We start from the raw sequence: 20,298 nt of genomic DNA on the forward strand, positions 1-20,298 counted from the left end.
AACAGAAACCAACTTTGCTGACTAACGGTTAAAAAGCGACAGATTGCAAACTCTGACGTAAAACCGGAATATCTTCGGACAGAGGCTCCGCTCAACTATCAAGAAATACTGAAGAGGGAGAAGTTCTTAAACCAAAGAGGATTGGGACGGCGAGAGAACGGCGTTGAGAAATTTGCTAAATTGAGCTACTAAGAGAAAGAACAGAGCAGTTTTTTTGTTGATTGTTAATACGCACATCTCAATTCTCATGGACAAAGTTAAACTAGAGATGTTATCATTTTGGAATAACAAATAAAACAAAATTACTTTTCTCTCTCACGTTTGCGAGAAATAAATTAATTATACACTGATGATTTATTTTTGAAAAGTAGTGGCTTAAAAAATTTACTAATTATTTATTATAGATAAGAATTTATAAACTATATCATTTTATAGATATTTATTTTTTATAGTTTACAATTGTTATTAAGTAACGGTATACCACGAGATATTTTTGGTTTCATACAATCTTATTTAAATCAAGTTGATTTTATATGTTTAATATTGGTGGTGTTAAAATAATAAAATGATCACCTTTAATTGGATCTGGGTCTAATGTATAATATGATTCTAAATCATTGTCTAAATATTTAGCCGATATAAGACGTTAACCACATACATTTTTTATCAATTGGGTAATATATGTCCGCTTTTGAAATTTCAAATCATAATATATGCAGAGAACTATATTGAGATTTTTTTTAACTTTATGTATTATATTAGAGATTAACTAGTGGTACACCGCAAACCTAATTTTATTAACTAAATTTTCTTTTTAGAATGATCTATAGATATATGCTATTATTTTGTTTGATTTAAATGTATGATACACCGAGAGACGATATTTTATAACTATAAATTTGAAATTTTAAAATGCATTTGTTTTGTTAATATTGTATATTTTATTTAGTGTTTAAGATTGTATAATTGTATTTTAATTATTAATTTTACGATTTTGCCCGTAGTATACCATTTCGTAATAATGTCGACCAAAACCCATCAATTCTAGGATTTTACAGATAGTATAAAGTTTAAATATTTATAAAGTTTAAACTTCTTATAAAAGAATCGAGATTTGTTTTTAAAATAATTATATGTTAAATTGTATTTGTTTTGTTAATATTGTTTGTTTTTCTTAGTGTTTAAGATCGTATAATTATATTTTAATTATTTTTTAGGATTTTGCCAGTAGTATACCATCTCGTATTAATATCAACCCAAACCCGTCAATTCTATGATTTCACATGTTGCATAAAGTCTAAATATTTATAAAGTTTAAACTTCTTACAAAATAATCGAGATGCTTTTTAAGAAAAAAATAATTTTTTAGTTGTATATGTTTTGTTAATGTTTTTTGTTTTACTTAATGTTTAAGATTGTATAATTATTTTTTGGTTTTTAATTCTACGATTTCAACCGTAGTAAATTGTCATGTATTATTATCGACTCAAGCCCGTTAATAATAAGATTTCACCTGTAGTAAAAAATATAAATATTTATAATGTTTAAATTTCTTATAAATTATTATAAAGTTCAAATATTTATAATATTTTAAATTTGATAAAAGTTTATAATATTTGAACAATTATAATATTTCACTTTAGCAAGTTGATTCTATAGCCAAATCAATATACATATTTTCGGAGATATTTTGGCTACAAAACCTGGCTTTTGCAATAAATATTAGCAATATATACAATTTAACGTCATTGACATTAATTGATTTCTTTGTGCACTAGAAAAATGTTGTCATTACTAGCAATATAAGTTACGTCTCAATGATTATTAAAGTGGGCGTATTCGATATCTCAGGCTTCTACTTCTGTTTAATTGTTAATTAAATACACGATATTAAATGTTTAGATTAGAAACTTAAATAAATTTTTAGATTTAATATAATTATATATTTTTAAAATTAAAATATTATTGAAAAGGATAACAAAATGATGTTTAAAAGTCATTGGACGGAGTTATATGGTAGGATGGGTTTGAATCGATATTAAAATAAAACTTTATACCATATGTGAAATTCTAAAATTAAAAATTAAAATACTATTATACAATCTTAAACATTAAACAAAACAAACAATCTTAACAAAATATATAACTTAAAATTTAAAAAATTTTAGTTACAGAATCTAGTTATGTAACAATATAAATTACAGATCTTTAGCAGAACATCCAAAGGATATACCCCATCTTCATGGAACATAACAGTATGATACAAGAATAATACAATATTACAAAAAAACTTATGCTTGAAGAAACAACTTGGAACACTTGGAATTGGAATGTTTTACTAAACCTAAGACCTTTTGCTGAGAAACTTATTATACAATGCCCGAGTGGAATATGGCTGTAATGAGTGTTTTTAGTTTGATTCGTGAACACCAATGGGTCATATCCTGAAACGTTTGAGACATAAGGACCTTTGCGAATACGGTTACCTCTACACTCAAGAGTGGCTGATCCATGCAACTTAAACGGATTTCATGCAGGCCATACTTAGGAATCTTTAAGGTCTAGAGCAAACAAAGTATCTTGGGATGATGTTATTTGGTTCAAATGGGTCTAATGTATTCTTTTATGATATGGATTTCTCAATTGGACATGTTTCCCACAAGGGTTCGACTTGCTTCATGGGAATGCAAATCCTTAGTCAATGATGCATTCGTTCACATCAAGATGAGACTCAGGATAACCTACTACTATGTTATGATTTCGGCACCTCTTTATGGCCTCAACATAGTTAAAGCTAGTATTTCTCCATGAGATCTTCATAACGTGGATGAGAGACACAAACTAAAGTTGCTATTCTTTTCAATGATGCTCATAGGTTTATCCAAAGAAAGAAGACAATGAGGTGACATGGCTTCTTCTTAGGTTTTTATATTTTATTTTTGCTGATGTGGACATATTGAGAGGCTTTAAACAACTCTTTTTAGTTGGACTAGGTAATCATTCTCGCTACGCTGCGGTATTTTCAGATTTTTTGTATCGTTTCATTTAAATATAATTTTAATTATCTAATCATTCACTCATGTAATAAGTAATTATTCTTAGTATTAAAATATTTTTTCTTAACAACATTCTCAACAATGTATTATACACACAATTTCAATCTTCGTCTTAAACCAATTTAATAGAGGGTAATGTTGGAATTTTCGAAATCTAAGAATTTGATGATTAAACTTCTTACATACTTTTCAGTCTCGGCGATTTATTATATAGATATATAACAATATGCAAACTATTCAAACTATTAACTAATCCATGACTACTATACACTCATAATTTGAGTTAAAATTACAAAAAAAAAAATCATCGAGTATGAGAAAACTAATAAAATAATTTTATTGAAAAACATATAATAACAAAATAGATTTAGTATTAGTACAATTAAATTTGTAAAATTAAATAATAAATACATCATTAATCTATAAATTAGAAGTTGAAGAACTTACATTAATTATTCAGTGGACACATGACAAATGTTAAAGTGATGATGTGTCAATCATATGGAGAGAGTTGGCCAACTTTCATATATATGATTTAGTAGTAATAATATTTTTTGTAATATTCAATGCATTAAAGTAGAAAAAGGTAGAAACAATGATATATATATATATATATACTATAAATTTCATAAATTAATTTTGGTGTTTTTTCCAACTCATTAATTAATTTAATATAATTTATAATATTTATCTCTTTATTCAACTCTTGGATTTTTTTAGCTACATACCATAAAATATAAATATAAAAAGTTGAAAAATAAAAAATTTCCCAAAAATACTAATTAAATATAATTTGTTGTAATACACATTAATAGTTGGTGTCAATTACAAATTTTATCTATATTTGGCATGCAATTGTCTTTAGATATGATTGGTACAAAATATTATTTTATCTTTTTAATGATATTTGACATCAGTCATTAGATGTAATTAGCAAAAGATATTTTAACTATTTTAGTTCTATTTGTTACATAATCATTAAATACAATTATGACATTAGTCATTAGATAGAAATAGAGAGACACTTTACTATAATTGGCCAAAAATAATTTTAAACTAGATATATCTTATATTACTATGATATAATTGGTCCATAATAGTTGTTAGCTAAAATTGGCACGAGATATTTAGTAATATCTCTAACAACTTTTTAAATAAAATCTACCAGACAAAGTCGTTAGATATAGAAATGGCGCGAACTATTAAATATCGGTTATTAATTGGTAATAATTACATTTTTCAAAAGGTGGCAAAAGAGTCTAAAGAAGAGTAAAATTTTGAGTAGCACCCATCTTATATAAACTATCCATTTTAGAGTTTCATAGAGTCAATAAACAAGTAGAGAGAATATATTCTAAGAGTTCAGGAAGTAGCAATGTTAATGAAGGCAAAAGATTTGCTTTTGATCTCAACGTGGAACCTGTTGATGAAACTTTGGACCTCAACGTTGAACCTGTTGATGAAGAGAATCGTGATGCTCTGAATCCTGTTGATGAAGAGAATCATGACTCTATGAATCATGTTGCTAAACAGAATCATGATTCTTCTAATCATGTTGATCAAGAGATTCGTGATTCTCAGAATCTTATTGATGAAGAGAATCATGATTCTCCAAAAGACTCAGATTATCTCGGTGACTTGGATTTGTGTTCGATTTGTCGTGGGGCTTTGGTCAATGAGAATGATGTTCAACGAACACTGGTTACACTTAAATGTGTTCACAAGTTTCACCTCGGTAATTTATTTGAAGTTTTTTGCACACCAAATTATTACTTTGTTTTTTTTTTTAATATAATTTTCATTTGTGATCATTTATGTGCTTTTGTTTATATGAGTGATATAAAATACTTACCTTTTCAATTCGTTTCTAGAACTATGGATCCTTAGATTCTCAAGTATTAAGAAAATACGTACTTTGAAAGAGTTATATGTTTAAGATTGTGATATATGATTTGTGATATTTTGGATCATTTTTATTCAATTCATTCATAAGTATATATTGAGTTTTTAATCTACTTGCATTTGATACATCCAATACATTGGTCTATTGTTATTTCATAGACATCTAACAATTTTGTGTTGACATGTTTTCTTTGTATACAGACTGTATCGGCTCAGCCTATAATGCAAAGGGCTTCATGGAATGTCCAAACTGTAGAAATATAGAACCGGGTCATTGGCAGTTTTCAGACGGTACTCACTTCAATCCCAATGGTATGATTGCTAATAATGAAGAAGAAGAAGAAGACAATGATCCTGGATCCTTTTCTCAGATGGTAATATTTGTTTCGTTTTTGAACAGATCTTATTCTATGAAATGAGTTTCTTGTATAGAGTAATACTTGAATGATGTTTTGTGTATCTTGTAGATTGTAAAATCAGAGGTGTGCCCTTTTGGATGCTTAGGTCAACGGTATCCTTTTGAGTAAGATTTTCACTAAATATGGTTACATTAATACTTTAATGCTGTAAAACTTGTGGCAAAATTTGCACTTTAACATCCCGCTCTGTCAAAACATCGTAGGGGTCTATGTCTTTATGTAGAGTGTTCTTTCTACGTTACTGAGTACTTTGCTCGTGAATTCTCTGAGAGTTCACATTCAAGTAGCCAAGAGGACACATACACAGAAGAAGTCTCTACTCCTAATGGTTCACCTGTGATACTACCACCATTCACTTATCGCAGCCCATATCCGTTGTTTCCGCATATTCATGTACCATCAAACAAAAGTATTTTCTGGAGTTTTGTACGGCCAGGGGTGATGAGAGCTAGGCATTACCTTTCACATCCACTTTTGAACCATAGGTAAAATATATTTCATGTCTTCGACTATTTTCAATAAAATTTCTTATGTTTATTTTATTTTATTAATCGATGAAAAATCTTCATTTTTATTCTTTTTGTAGTCCCTTAGGAAGATCCGACATCTCAATGATTAATGCACCAATGAATTTGTCATGTCCAAGCACTAGCACGGTGCAACTTAACCCATCTGACGTATGGGAGAGTACTCAGCCTTTCCTGTCATCGAGGCATCACCTCATGGTCGAAGATGAGATATACCGCATGATTTACGGTGACAGAATTGAAATGGGAGAAAGAAGTGGCAACCATAGAGGCAGAGAAAGCAATGGAAATGGTGATAACGGAGGAAGCAGCACCTTTGGTGGCAATGGCAACGGCAATGGGATAAGTGGCTGAAGTTGAAGTAGTTGTGGCAGCTTATGCGGCTATAGGCTGTACTAAGCATCCTTATCATGTTCTTTCCATTCTAATGAAACTTTAGTTTAATTAAATAAGTGAACTTTGTTTTTTAAAAAAATTTTAGAAACCTTGAATTAATTTTCAATTTATATTGGTTATTTGCTCAATGTAGCTTTTGATGTTTCTCCATCTATGCTTTAGCAGTGTGAGGAGTGAATCCTTGTTTTATGGACATTGGTTTATTTTATTATCTGATTTGTTCTTAATAGAGAAAACCTACCAGCAAAGCCGTGCCGAGGAATTTTGATGCCATAGGCGAAAAAATATAGTTTAATAGTTTTAATAAAATAATGTACACATAACAAAAAAAATATTTTAATGTTCAAAGTTTAATAATAAATTACGAAAATTTTAAGCAAAACAAAAAAAATAATTTAGAACAAAAATATGCCAAAAAAAAAATTAGGTTGATTATAATGTGTAATTTAGTAAATTGTGTTAGTATTATTATTGTGTTACCATTCAAACGGTATAGTGCATGATGTTAATAAAATAAAATATAATTTTGGTAGTTAATAAAAATTTAATATATATATATATATATAATGGTAATATCCAAAATATAGTATCTATATATAAAAATAATTAACAAAGTTTGATAAATATGATTATTGCCTTAAGTGTATTAAAGAAGTGAGAAAAGAAAATTTAATGAGATAGGAAAAAAAGAAGTGAGAAAAGAAGACTTTAAGTTATTGCCTTAAGTGTATTAAAGATTCCTTGTATATATTGTATATTATACTACTTTCCTTTGTCATTTGTATTAATCTTTGTAACGTTATTGCTTCCATAATACTTATAAACATGTAATTAACAAATATAGCCTCTTCGTTTTTTGTAATCGTAGGCGAATGTTTCTTTTTTATCTTAATAGGCACGGCTCTGCCTACCAGGGCTCTAAGAACACCCACATTGGTCATTTATTTGTGGGTGTCTCTAAATATAAAACTAATACAAATAATAATAAACAAATAGTGGGTGTCTTTAGTTTAAGATTTGTGTCTTTGAAAAGACATTTGAGACACAAGAAAAAGAGGGATGTCTTTAATTTTATTACTAATTTATACTAAAGACATCTATCAAAAATTGTCTAATGATGATGCTCTAACTAATTCTCTTGAAAGTCTCTTTTAGCCATTGAATATGTGACATATCTATATCAACTTATCTGTTTTGTGACTTTAGGAACGAAGTTGTTTTGTTTCCTTTTGAACTCTTAGAAGAGATCTATTCTTTTAAGTAAGATTTACATAAACTAGAGTTACATTTATTCTTTTATGTTCTAGATGCAACGGTTCTCTGTTCGTCGAGGACCGGAAGTTCAAATTATTTTTCAACGTCACAAGTTAAAGTGACCATTCAACGGCTGGAGAATGTTCATGGACTCATCGGGATCTCTTCTTAGGCGAAAAGCTTCACAGCTTTAACCTAGATAATTTATCGATTTGATGTCTCTCTATCTTATTTCCTTTGTGGTGACTTGTTTAATTTCTCTTCTAGTTTGTCGAGTGTAAGGGTTAAGATTATCTTCCACACTCTTTGTTTGAATTTTAAATAATATTATGAATTAGTTTGACCCAAAAAAAATCTTAAATTCTAGAACTTTGGCAAAATTAAACTTTCACATCTTATCTCTCAAAACGTTCTTGGGTTCAAATATATTGGGGAAATATATCTACATGTATTTTAAATGGCTTGTTTAGGCAACGCCTAAGCTCATGGCAATGTAAGGCTCACAATTCATTGCCTAACCTAGATGAGGCTACGCACTATCACAAGGGCTCTCGCTCTAGAGTGCTTTGGTATGAGGTGCGACTTACGTTACTATGCGTGTGGGAAATTAAATCCATCATTTAAATATTTAGATATTTATGCTTAAACATTAATATTAACTTACTTTTTTGTTTTTAAAATTAATTGCACTTGAATTTATTGCTGCTACAACTATGAGCTATTCTTAAAAACCCTAGAATCCTTCTCTCGTTAAATTTTAATTTCAGCTTTATTGTCTTTTCATCTTCCCACGACGATGTTCCTTTTTTTTTCTTTTTTACTGAAAGATTTCCATTATATAATACAAAAGAGGAATACATGGATAGAATACGTTTTTGAAATGCGGATTTGAAATATTTATGTCGGCGGAAAACAGAGAAATCCTTGGAAGCTAAAGCCCGATACACGGGAAACACAAAAAAGAACTAAAATCGGAAAGTGAAGCTCTCTGGAATCACAAGGAAAGTCGGAGGAGAGCAGTAGTCTAACTCTAGTCTACGACGATGATGTTCCTTATATATATATATTTTTATCTAACTCTAGTATCTCTAGTCTCTGACTCTCTCTATTCTCCCAACACCCTACTATATCTTAATCATCAATTCATCATCTCTGATTTAGTTCGTATTTGTCTGATTCAGTTCCTCCTGCTATGAAACTTGATCCGAGAAGGAAATATGCAATTGTTGTTCCTTTTAAGTTTTAAACATGGTAACTTTGTAAACAAAACACAAATAGTAGAGTTTATGTGCAAAAAATCAGATAAGATAAAACTAAAAAAAGCATGCTTAAGAGGCTGAAGTTAAAACCAATACTCAAATGATGCTATCACTAGCCATTTGATACGAATAGGATGAATGTGATTATGAGAAATAAGTTGTTGAAATCTAGCCTAGTTAAAGACGTTAGAGACGCCAACACTAGGCTAGTCAACCGCATTTAAAGAAACACAAAAAGGCTTTTAGTTTTGCAGTAGTTATGGACATATTTGTTGCTCCAACGTAACTCCTCTTGATGTCATGAAAGAAAGAAAAGATAAAACCCATAGTTTTGGAGTATGTAATAAGAAGCTTAGAAATAAAGCATGTAAACATAAATCAAATTGAGTAAAAAAAATTTAGATGAACAAAACCTTTTTAAGAATGTTTTTGTTTCAAATTCTCCCTTTTGATTCTACGACATTTTAGTAACTCTCCATATTTATATGTTAGAAATTATTCTATTTCTTCTTTATTGATAAATACTAAGAATGTATTCCACCGCGATGTTGTGTAGATTGAATATTTGGTAAACAAAATATATAAAGTTCAAAATATATGAACATTTAATTGACACAATTGTTTGTAAAATATATAACTTTTTAAAAAAATTGTGATAAAACAATACGAAAAATGGGGAAAAAGACACGATTCTAAACGACTAGAAATAACATTGTAAAAAGACATAACTGTTAAAAACAATTTCTAATTAATAAATTTATATATTTAACGAAGAGTTTCAATATAAGAAAATGCAACCATCAAAACTATTTATTCAAATTAAAAATAAAATAAAAATGTTTTACGAACGATTTTGAAGAAAAGACGAAAATGGAGGGGAAAAGACACAATTTTAAATGACCAGATGCAACTTTGTAAAATACAATTGTACAAAATATTTTTTCAATTATTAAAAATTAAAATAAAATATTAATGGAGGGTTACAATGAAAAGAAACAACCATAATATGTATTTATTCAGATTTAAAATAAATAAAAATATTTTACTATCCGTAACAATGAAAAGACTCAACCATATGAGATATTTATTTTGATTTTTTATTATGTATTAAATATTTAATGAAGAGTTACAATGAAAATATTTAACCATATAAAACATTTGTTCAGAAAAAAACTAAAAGAAAAATAGGTTACAAAAATATTACGATAAAAAGAGGCAAACAGGTGAAAAAGAGTTATAATCTAAGGACGCTACTGAAGATAATATATCAATGGATGCAACAGTTCGTCAAATAAATTAAATGATACAATGGTTCATAAAAAAAAAAAAAAAAATTGCAATGGTTCGTCAGAAAAATCAAATGTTGCAATGGTTCAACTGAACAATTGCAAATATTTAAATGTATTTTAGTAAATTCAACTTTTATTTTATTTTATGATTACATTCCGATTGTAATTTCGTCAGCCTTACAGCTGGAAAACTCTTGATCATAATAACAATGGAAAAGAAGATGTTAAAAAAAAAAAAAAATTTATATAGAGACAAGCGACCACATATATTAAATATGCCAAAGGTTGTGCGTTCGTCAAACAAACTAAATGTCACAACGATTCATAAAATAAATCAAAATTTGCAAAGATTAGTCAAATAAATTAAATGTTAGTTCAATTAAATGGTTTGCGAAAATTCATTTACACAAATTAAAAATATATTTTGTGAAGTTTTATACCGAGAAACACGATTATAGATATCAAATATACTAGATGTTGCAACGGTTTTTATTAATATTAAGGGTTACAATAGTTCCTAAAATAAACAGAAAATTACAATGATTTGTTAGTAAACCAAATGTTGCAGTAGTTCAACTAAGCGGATATAAAAATTTGTTTCATATTTTAATAATGAAAATATAAAAAAATGTATGTTGAAGAGTTATGAACAAAAGTTACCATCGACTTTAACGTTAAAGAGTATTTTAATGATGAGATACGATAAAAAAAACAACTGTGAAAAATAACCGTAAATATTTCAACAAAATATGCGATAAAAAGATACAACCAAAAAACATAACCATAAATATGTAACAAAAAGTTACGTTATATAAAAAGATACAACAATTCAGATACAATCGTAAAAAGATACCCAACTAAAAAAGATATAACCGTAAAAAAGTCCTGACTATATTTCAATGAAAATACACGATAAAAAGACAGAACGAAAAAAATCAGAAAACCCCGTAAATATTTAATAAAAATTTACGATAAAAACATAACCGTTCAGAAGTGTTTGCGATATAAAGACACAACCGTCAAATTTCTTTGAAAAAATACGATAAAAAGATACAACCGAGAAAAACCCAAAAAACTCATAAATATTCTATCGAAAAGTTGCGATAAACAAACACAACCATTCAAAAGTGCTTGCGATAAAAGAACAACCGTAAATGTTTCGACTAAAAGTTACAATTAAGAGACGCAACCCGAAAAAGTTACAGTAAATTTGTTAACGAAAATTTACGATATATAAACGTAACCATTTGAACTTGTATCCTACTTTGGTTTCTAATAAAATTCAGATGACAAAGAAAAAACGCAACCATTAAAAAAATGTAAAAGACTATTTATTGAGATTGTCTTATTATTATTAGATTTACTTAACTCCAAAAAAAAACCATGGAGGAGGTAAGTCCAATACACCCAACCCAAAAAATAGACAAACCCAGCCCAAGCCCAAAAAGCCCTTCTATTTTTATATGTAGACGACAATAATTTTTACAGACCTCAAAGCAAAATTAATAAATTATCGTCTTGACGAAAAATCGTAGAGGAAAAAAAATCCCCAAATTGTGTGACCGGAATTAGGGTTTCGACAATGTCGTCCGGGAAGCCAAAGCAAGGCGACACACGATTGGTGGTTGCTGCCACTACGGCGTCGGCATTGATGGAAGCGAAGAAGGCTGATCACGGAGGATCTTCGTCTATCGTTGAGTATAAACCGCCGGTGATGCTTGAAGATGAAGAAGATCTAGAAGTAAAGCTCCGACGTATCCTTGAGAACGTTCCTGTTCGTGTTAGTAATACTTCTGGAAGTTCCGCTGGTTCTGGTTCTGGAGATTTCCATCAGGTAACTAAACTAAGCCTTTCTCTTAAATCGATAAGGCTTTGTATCTGGAATCTGAAACTGCAGATAAGGCTTTGTATTTTGTTATTAGGCGTAGTTAGGTGTGGTAATCAATTACGAGAAGTTCATTGTTGGGATCTGAATTATCTTAGTGGACTTTGTGTTGACATTGTTTTCTTAGTTTTGTGATGGATCACAATGCCTTTATGCCTATATAAGAGTTTGATAGAATGTTCCATAGACTATCCTGTATTAGTCTTTTGATGGCTGTGATCTGTGAATGATTTCAACTTCTGTATATGAATTCTGTTCTTCAGTAACTGAAAATCAGCTGGATTGTTTGTGAAGAATGCCTGGTCTTTTGTTCTTAGGCATGGCTAAGTGTGGATTCGAAGCTATAGTCGATTAATTACTAGAAGTTCCTTGTTGTACATGTGATAGGAATCTTAAATTTCTTAGTCTATAAGTGTTTTGTGACGTTGATTACTTAGTCGGTAGAGCTTGAACTGAGAGTATTAGTTGCGAGAAGCTCATGTGGGTATTAGTAATTAATGGTTGATGGTCGTTGTGTTGATTCTATAGGTTGTGGCTGAGTGTTATCTGAAGTGTGGCCCTGATTATTGATAAAGCGTGTGTACATCATTTTCTTATTATACTAGACATCTAAACTTGTGCAATACTGATGCATTGTTTTTCTATTACAGTACCGGCAAATGAGGCGGAGAGAACAAGACCGACTAACAAGGATGGATATTGACTATAACAAGCGGTTAAAAATGGCAGAGTTTACTATAAGAAGAGAAGAGAAACAGAAAGCTGCAGAGGAAAAAACATCGAAGAAGCGTTTGAAACGCCAAAAGAAGAAGCAGAAGAAACAGGAGAAGAAGCAAAAACCAAACACTACTGAGGAAGAAGTAAAGCAACCGAGAGTAGGAGAAATATCATCTGACGAAGGTGAAGATGAAGTAGAAGAAGAGTCTGTGCTAGAACCTTTACGTCCAATGTTTAATATCAAGTTCCAAGAGAACCGTTCATAGCTTTTATTGTGACATGTTACATGATTCCAAAACTATCTTTGTGAGATTCGTTTCTTTCTTTCCTTTTGTTTTCAACAATGTACGGGAAAAAGAAATGGAGCAGGTTTTAATCGGCTTTTGTATTGGATTAGGGTTCATCAAATCAACCACCAATGTATATTGACAAGTAAACCAAAATTCTTTAGTCGAAAATTGTTAAAACGACTAAACTTTGGTGCCAGCAGCTAAGCTCCATACACGCAAGTTCCCACTTTTGTGTCCACTGAATAGCAATCCTTGAGGACCAATTGTGAGTGTGCCAATCGTGTGGTCCCATCCAAGGAAGACGATATCAGACATTTGTCCCAACATAAGAGTGATGTTACAGTGCCAGTATGTTGCTTCAAGGTCATTATACATTGCAGGGTGTTGAGATCCCACACCTTGATTGTTTTATCGACAGAGTATAGCACTTGACCTCCAACAACAAAAGTACAAAACAAGTGACTTCACCACTATGATGTCCCTCGAGAGATGTCAAGTATTTGAATGGATCATCAGACTCAGAGTGTGTAGTAGCTTTCCAGACTAAGCTACTACCACAACTTGTTCCAGCAAAAAGCATTCCGTTTAATATAAAAATACCCCATCTTTGAATTGTTGATACACCGATTTAACATCTCTATATTCCAAAGTAATGTATATATTGTTCACAATGGAAAATGGAGATTAAAGGAACAACAAAAATTGTGAACCAAAAAAAAAAGAAATGCCAAAAGATAGAATCAGATCAATTACTCAAAGATAAGAATGGTTTAAAAGCAAAAAAGAAATTTAGTTAAGGCCATGAATGGTGACATAGACCGCACAAACTGCTTAAATTGAAGAGACGACTATGTGCGTAAAACGAAGAGACTCAAAACAATTTTGGGATTCGTGAGAGATATTGATTCGCTGCAATGGAAGAATCTGTTCATCAATCGATACGATTCGGCTCAGGTTTCTTCTCTCTTTCTCTCATTGTTTCATTGTTCTACGACTCCATTAACGTGTAGATCTACCGATTCATATGATTTCTGAACTGATGCAGTTGCAGATTTAATCATGTGGAAGAATCGACGCGGAGGGTTTCTTCTACTTGGATCAACGACATTGTTATGGTTCCTCTTTGAGAAATGTGGATACAGTTTCTTCCCCTTTGTTGTTAATACTCAGCTTCTCTCCGTCGTTATACTCTTCCTCTGGGCCAAATCTGCTATTCTCTTCAATAGGTATCATCATCTAAACCTGATTGTATAATGTCACATTATTTTTGGTTTGCATAGTTTTAGTGAAGAAGAATGTCACAATGTTTGCATAAGTTTGTTGTAGATAAGAAGATAATGGTTACAGGTTTAAGTATGTTTGCTAAAGCTGAATCTGAAATTTCTTGACCAGACCTATGCCTCTGGGCCAAATCTGCTATTCTTTTCTATAGGTATCTAATTTGTAGATAAGATATGGTTAAGTATGAAGAAAAGTTTGCATTACCTCTGTGCTAAAGCTGAATCTGAAATTTACTGTGATTGTTATTGACTAGGCCTATGCCTCAACTACCTAATCTTGAAATCACTGAGGAATTTGTGTTTATGGTGGCTGATGCTATACGAGTCTGGATTAATACCGTGCTCGCTGTTGCTCGTGAGATTTACGTGGGAAGAAATGCAAAGCAACTCTTTCGGGTCAGCAAACTTGTCCCTTTTGTTTTTTTCCAATAGATTTCTACTTGAAATTGATACATTGAGATTGCTTATGGTAGGTGAGTGTTGTGTTGTGGACAGTATCATTTGTTGGAAATTTCTTAAACTTCCTCACAATACTCTATCTTGGTGAGTAGTTTTTTTGTTTTTCCTTTGTTCTTTACATTGTTCATTATTGATAGAACCTATAAGTATCTCCACAAGGGGAAGAGTATACATTTTGTACTCAAGACTTGCTAATTGACTTTCTCTGTGTGATATAAATGGACAGGTGTTGTTCTGAGTCTGTTGATTCCCTTTTTGTACGAGAGATACCAGGATCTTATTGACGAGAAGCTATCTTTAACTCATCGAGTCATTCAGACACAGTACAGGAAGATCGATGAAAGATTACTACAGAAGATTATTGCTAAGCCCACAAATAAGATAAAGAAGATGCAATAGGCAAGCATACTGAACCTTCTTAAACCATTTTATTCAGTTAGTCCTGTGATACATTGCTCATTGTTCCTTTGATAAAGGTGTTCTTGTTAAGCCTAGTGCTCTAATATTTCAACTAGCCTAGGGTTGTTGGTTCAGGCATAGCTTCGCCAGCTCAACAACAGAGCTTACATTAGCTGATAGCTGAAAATTTTAAAAAAGAGTGTGGAGAATACATTAGGAGGGGATTATAGACTTGCGCAGGGTTTTGTTTGAGCATTAGTAGAGAGTTTTGAGACTCATCACATTAATCAAGTTTCTTTGATGGTGTATTCAATTAGATGAGGAGTTCACCGGTTAGAATCTCATCAGCCATATTGTTTATAAAATAGAACTACAACACATCAACAAAATATGCTTAGATGTTGACTGTTAAGTATTTATATAGATATCAGTGGTACATCAATTTTGCGTGTTCTGTGTTGATACCAGTTGCATATTTGCTTCTTTGAACATATCACACCAAAGTGATATCCTCTTCATAGACCAATACTAATCTGTTAGTACTCTTTTCGTTGGATGCAGTGAAAGAAAACAAGACAGAATTGGACTGAGTGGGAAGGTAAAACTAAGTAAAGAGTGCAACAGGCGACGTAACTAGCTATGATTGTAGATGAATTAGAGAAGTTGAGACTTGAGTGTGGTTTTGTCATGAACCAACCCTTCATTTGATTCTCTCTTTATATAGACACTGTGGATAGAGAAGTCCATGTCTGTGTAACTTCAGGAACTAAATGTGATTCTAATCAGCGTATTGGGGCAGCTTCGGGCTAGCAAATGGTTTTAAGCTCGAGACTAGTGCTTGAAATTTATATGGAGACAATAAAAAAACAAGTTAGTCTCTTATGTGATTTACGAGATACTGGAATTGAAAGAATGAAAAATGTTCTTCAGTTTTTTATCTTCTTATGTTGAATTGTGATTTTGAGTTATGTAGTTCAATAATGTTGCTAACAAAGCCATTGAATCCGCAATCGTTGGTTCTCGGTTATAAAAGGAAACAACAGCCCCAGCTTTCAACGTTTATGAATACATGAAGTGAGGCTGAAAAAGGCAGAAACTCAAGCAACCTTAGGAACTACGACAGATTCCGAATTGGGCACTGTCACAGACCGCAACAGCTCCAACGAGCAAACAAGACCAAGGAAATGAGAGAGTAAGGTGTTCGCCGATGCCTGCACAAATGGCTCTCAAGTCAAAAAGTGAACTTACACAAATAAAGTAAGACTTATAATAAGAACACAATTAGAGCTTAATACCTGAACTAGGAAGACATCAAGAGCAAGAACGGGACTGTATCCCTGAGAGACTCCTTGGTAGAAAGGGTTTGCTGAAGTTGTTAAAGCCTTTGCAACTAAAAATCCAACTGTTGCTTGCATCCCGAGTAGTGCTGATCCCATTCCCAAAATATTTACCATAATCCCGCTCCTCAAACCTTTCACAACATCAGCGCGAGGCGGCGCCTGCAACAACACAACCTTTATTAAAACTGGATTTTTTCCTTTAGACACCAAACTACAAAACTGAGTATCAGGACTCAAGTAGGAGTAGTAACCGCTATTGGGTGACCTGGGCAACCTGACTGGACATGATCCAAGGTTCAAGAGCTGCTACTAAATCTAGGTTCACAGACCGGTCTTTAACAAACAAAGTTGACCATACGTACCTACAAGCGCTATTGTATGGGTGTTCACTGATTAGGATTGAACTACAATGAAGAGAACGACATATTTACCTTGGCAGGGTCGATGGAAGTTCGACGGAGCCTCTCGGAGAGCCGAATATACCCAAACGACCAGAAAACCGAGACAAACGCAGCAGCAATCCCACTAGCAGTAGCATAGAAAGTAGCAGGTGAAGTAGGTTTCCCAGTTACAACAATGGAGAAGGATAGAATCACAGCTGCAACCACAGTTGACACAAGCTGCCCCCAGAAACCAATACTCCCTAGTCTCTTAAAGTACCTTGAAGTCTTCTCCAATCTCTTTGCAACCTGTGAATAATAAACCACCCATACTCATAAAACAAAAAAAATCTCTTCCACACCAATACAGTTACTGCATAAAGATTCTTCACACTAAGCACTTTTCAAAATTTCAATTCTGAAAACTCAAATCCTAAATTGTTATCTACTTCCTAAAATCAAAAGCAGATTGTAACTAATTTCGATTTGTTAGATCATTTTCTCTCTTTCTACATTCAATTTCAGCTAGCTTGTGAAAAAGGCGAAGAAATGGATAGAGAACCTGAGCGAGTTTTGCTTTGTCGACCTCATTATCACCGGGAACGGAAGACGGAGAAGTCGGATATGAAAATGCCACCGTGGATGGTGTGAAACTAGGTTTAGATCCTCCGATTTGGAAACCGTAGACGGACAGAGACGGTGGCGATTGATATGAGGAGATGGTGGTTTTCTTCTTCGGAGCTAAGAGAAGTGGATTAAACAATGGCAGGGAGCGAGTAGAGAGGCTTTGGTGGTTAAATGAGTGCTGGAAACCTGGCCGTAGCGCGACGGCGGATACGCCGGAGGAACTCGCCGGCGGCAAGAGTAGTGATTGCATATTTTTTAGTGGAGAGTTTATTTTAAGAGTAAAGTAGCGAATTGGTGTTCTTTTAAGGCTTCGTCTATTCTTCACAGTTGCAATGGGCTTTTTGCTTTTGCTACCTAACGGCCCATTGAGAATATTTTCTTTTCTTCATTCTTTGTTTTTTTGGTCCAACAGAATATCTTTTTCTTTAGCATAATTTTTACAATCTTTTACGGAGTTTCTACCATAAAATAGACAATGTTATATATAAAGATTTAGTTTTTTTTTTGTCACCTGAATTTCATTGAAAAGCATGATATGAAATTATGGTGAGATTACAAATGCCCAAACAAAGGAAGCTAAAGCCAGCGGACAACGAAACAGTCCCCGGAGACAAGAGCCGGAGGAAAACGAAACTTCCCCGAAAACTAGGCCCTAACAAAGGGAAACAAGGATCACAACTAGAATTACAAAGCAAGAAATTTCAAACCAGTTTCGAAAGAGGGCAATCCCTTAAACATAGAACAAACACAAATAGGTTTGAAACCTAGGAAACATCTTCTCCTGGAACTCCTGCAAAAGAGATTCATCAAGGGTGCCCCCTGCTTACCCAAAGACAACAACAACTACCTCCTATCACGATGAGAGCCAATCTCTCGAAACCAAGAACCAAGGAAATCATAATCCAGCAAGCAAAAACACTAAGAGAGCCTCAAACAAGCTTCTGGATGTGACGATGACGTCTGATACGCCTATGGACGTCTAGTTAGAATCCTTCAAAACGCGATCCAATCTCAACAGATCTGAAAAGCAAGGACAAGGAGCGAAGCATAAGCCCTCGAAAATCACCACTCACAGAAGCGAGAAAGACGAAAACTCGAGCCAGCCATCAAACACAGGGAACCACAACAAGGAGAAGAGATTCTGCAAACATAGAGAAAATTCACAACTTCAAACCAAACGAAGCCTCTGCCTACAAAGGGAAAGAACCAAAAGAGAACTGCAAGCTGATACGACGAGACCGGGGTGTAAAGGAGAAACAAATGGTGAACGGCGCAAACGCTAACCAACAACCAAACCACACCAACGGCAAAAACATAGATTGACCCGAGAAAGGCATAAAGAACTGAGACAGGAACAAGCAAAATACAATGGCATTATTCATCGAACCAACCGTAGATCGAATAGATCCGGCATCATCAATTTTACTGTAAACAGAAACCCTTACAGATCTAGCCACTCTAACCGCTTCCTCAACACACCCAATCTCAAGAATCGAAACAAACTAAACAATTCCCCAAACGAAATCTGAAATTCTGCAAATAAGATGGGAAGAAAACACAAACTCCAACTTCGGAGAAAGGTTTCTCCAAACAAAGCCACAACAAGAAGAAAACGAAGAACTAAAACAAAATTAAGCTACTAGGGAGAGGTCAGAGCCGGTGCTATGAAAGCCACCACTCTCCAGCCTCCGATCTGGAATTTTTCACTAAGCGGCGGCAAGAGCAGAGAGAGATTTTGTATAAAGATTTAGTTTATAGTAGATAAAAATATAAATAAGAAAAAAATTAAAAGCGGCAGTTATATAGAGATACTGAAATAAAATGAGAGAAAAGTGAAATTTTTTGTTATTATTATTTTTTGTAATTGAAATTGTCAATTGTGAATTATATCAAATGAATTCGACCGTTTATATAGACATAAAAAATAATTTATTATGCATACATAGTGATTGCAGGTTTCATACAAAATAATATTTAACGCACAATATTATACAAAAAAGTATTATAAGAACACAATGTTTCATTCTTTAGGATTTTATCATAATTTTTGATTGGAAGAGAAATCAGACTCAGGTTTGACACTTTTCTTTTTTTTTTGGTTCTAGAATAATCTTGGCAAAGCCATCTATATTAGTAGTTTTGTAGAACATTTGAAAAATAAACTTTTATTATTATAAACTATTACATAAAATGCCATCGATTTGAGAACAAATTAGAAAGCTCATTAAGTATAAATTTAGAATAGAGATATACGTCTATTCATGAATCAAAACAACATTTTACAACCAAAACTGTATAATCCATATAACAAACACAATTTTCTGTATTTTATACACATAAAATAACATAGTAATGTGTTTATATATATATAGGCTATATTGTATGAAGTAAATATTGAATAAAAGGTAACATTTTAAGCAAAAATAAGAGATTTTTTTTTTATAATAAACATAGTAGTATTGAAATAATATAAAATTTAAATATTTCTAAATAATTTATATTCTTTTGAATCGACAGTATTAAAAATAAATCTTTTTTACTAAAAATTCTTATAAATTTCTTAAACATATCTTAAAAAGTTATGAAAAAATCATTAGAAAAGAAACCAAGATCAATATTAGTGATCTTAATGATTAAAAAACTTATAATGTTAAACAAAAAGGTATTATAGGAACATAATGTTTCATTCTTTGAAACTTTCTTATAATTTTTGACTAGAAGAGGAATCTGACTCGGTTTGACGCTTTTTTTTTTTTTTTTGGTTCTAGAATAATCTTGACAAAGTCATCTATATAAGTATTTTTGAAGAACATTTGAAA

General features: G+C 32.0%; 4 protein-coding genes, 1 non-coding gene and 1 pseudogene across 8 annotated transcripts; 3 read left to right on the plus strand and 3 right to left on the minus strand.

Annotated features, from left to right (window-relative positions):
* Window positions 1-4,245: 4,245 nt before the first annotated feature.
* AT2G15260 (RING/U-box superfamily protein) lies at window positions 4,246-7,726 on the plus strand (the record flags this gene model as incomplete). The annotated part of the gene is made up of 6 exons (NM_127086.1): window positions 4,246-4,279; window positions 4,372-4,791; window positions 5,160-5,332; window positions 5,426-5,481; window positions 5,964-6,250; window positions 7,608-7,726. The coding sequence occupies 6 exons, from the start codon at window positions 4,246-4,248 to the stop codon at window positions 7,724-7,726; spliced, it is 1,089 nt and encodes a 362-aa protein (NP_179128.1).
* Window positions 7,727-11,548: 3,822 nt separating this feature from the next.
* On the plus strand, window positions 11,549-13,147 carry AT2G15270 (PRKR-interacting protein). 2 transcript variants are annotated; one of them, NM_001335448.1, is made up of 3 exons: window positions 11,596-11,936; window positions 12,638-13,010; window positions 13,102-13,137. In NM_001335448.1, exons 1-2 carry the CDS (start codon window positions 11,685-11,687, stop codon window positions 12,968-12,970), a joined length of 585 nt encoding a protein of 194 aa, NP_001323551.1. In that variant the 5' UTR covers window positions 11,596-11,684; the 3' UTR covers window positions 12,971-13,010; window positions 13,102-13,137. The 2 variants fall into 2 exon arrangements, with proteins under 2 accessions (NP_565371.1, NP_001323551.1); NM_127087.2 differs by having other exon boundaries at window positions 11,549-11,936; window positions 12,638-13,147.
* Window positions 13,148-13,174: 27 nt separating this feature from the next.
* On the minus strand, window positions 13,175-13,586 carry AT2G15271 (annotated as a pseudogene). Its single transcript has one exon.
* A 104-nt stretch (window positions 13,587-13,690) lies between these two features.
* AT2G15280 (Reticulon family protein) lies at window positions 13,691-16,071 on the plus strand. Of its 2 annotated transcripts, NM_127088.3 has the most exons (6): window positions 13,691-13,948; window positions 14,040-14,220; window positions 14,529-14,670; window positions 14,748-14,817; window positions 14,960-15,132; window positions 15,694-16,071. In NM_127088.3, the coding sequence occupies exons 1-5, from the start codon at window positions 13,909-13,911 to the stop codon at window positions 15,130-15,132; spliced, it is 606 nt and encodes a 201-aa protein (NP_179130.2). In that variant the 5' UTR covers window positions 13,691-13,908; the 3' UTR covers window positions 15,694-16,071. The 2 variants fall into 2 exon arrangements, with proteins under 2 accessions (NP_179130.2, NP_973467.1); NM_201738.1 differs by lacking the exon at window positions 14,748-14,817 and having other exon boundaries at window positions 13,872-13,948; window positions 15,007-15,132; window positions 15,694-16,068.
* On the minus strand, window positions 16,018-17,773 carry TIC21 (translocon at inner membrane of chloroplasts 21). The gene is made up of 4 exons (NM_127089.4): window positions 17,415-17,773; window positions 16,904-17,161; window positions 16,428-16,631; window positions 16,018-16,343 (listed from the first exon to the last, which is right to left on the minus strand). The coding sequence occupies exons 1-4, from the start codon at window positions 17,727-17,729 to the stop codon at window positions 16,230-16,232; spliced, it is 891 nt and encodes a 296-aa protein (NP_565372.1). The 5' UTR covers window positions 17,730-17,773; the 3' UTR covers window positions 16,018-16,229.
* Window positions 17,774-17,998: 225 nt separating this feature from the next.
* Window positions 17,999-19,251, minus strand: AT2G15292. The gene has a single exon (NR_143750.1). It is a non-coding gene; the product is annotated as an other RNA (non-coding RNA).
* Between the last annotated feature and the right edge of the window lie 1,047 nt (window positions 19,252-20,298).

This window comes from Arabidopsis thaliana, chromosome 2 (assembly GCF_000001735.4).
Source record: "Arabidopsis thaliana chromosome 2, partial sequence".
In the NCBI taxonomy this organism is placed as follows: domain Eukaryota; kingdom Viridiplantae; phylum Streptophyta; class Magnoliopsida; order Brassicales; family Brassicaceae; genus Arabidopsis; species Arabidopsis thaliana.

Excerpts from the sequence above, each read along its gene's own strand:
- AT2G15270 (NM_127087.2), top strand. The coding sequence starts at position 11,685 with ATGTCGTCCGGGAAGCCAAAGCAAGGCGACACACGATTGGTGGTTGCT. Across the intron at positions 11,937-12,637 it reads GTTCTGGAGATTTCCATCAG|TACCGGCAAATGAGGCGGAG; the intron begins GTAACTAAACTA and ends TTTCTATTACAG.
- AT2G15280 (NM_127088.3), top strand. The coding sequence starts at position 13,909 with ATGGAAGAATCTGTTCATCAATCGATACGATTCGGCTCAG. Across the intron at positions 13,949-14,039 it reads ATCGATACGATTCGGCTCAG|TTGCAGATTTAATCATGTGG; the intron begins GTTTCTTCTCTC and ends GAACTGATGCAG. Across the intron at positions 14,818-14,959 it reads CCTCACAATACTCTATCTTG|GTGTTGTTCTGAGTCTGTTG; the intron begins GTGAGTAGTTTT and ends ATAAATGGACAG.
- TIC21 (NM_127089.4), bottom strand. The coding sequence starts at position 17,729 with ATGCAATCACTACTCTTGCCGCCGGCGAGTTCCTCCGGCGTATCCGCC. Across the intron at positions 16,632-16,903 it reads CTTCCATCGACCCTGCCAAG|GCGCCGCCTCGCGCTGATGT; the intron begins GTAAATATGTCG and ends GTGTTGTTGCAG. Across the intron at positions 16,344-16,427 it reads TTGATGTCTTCCTAGTTCAG|GCATCGGCGAACACCTTACT; the intron begins GTATTAAGCTCT and ends CCATTTGTGCAG.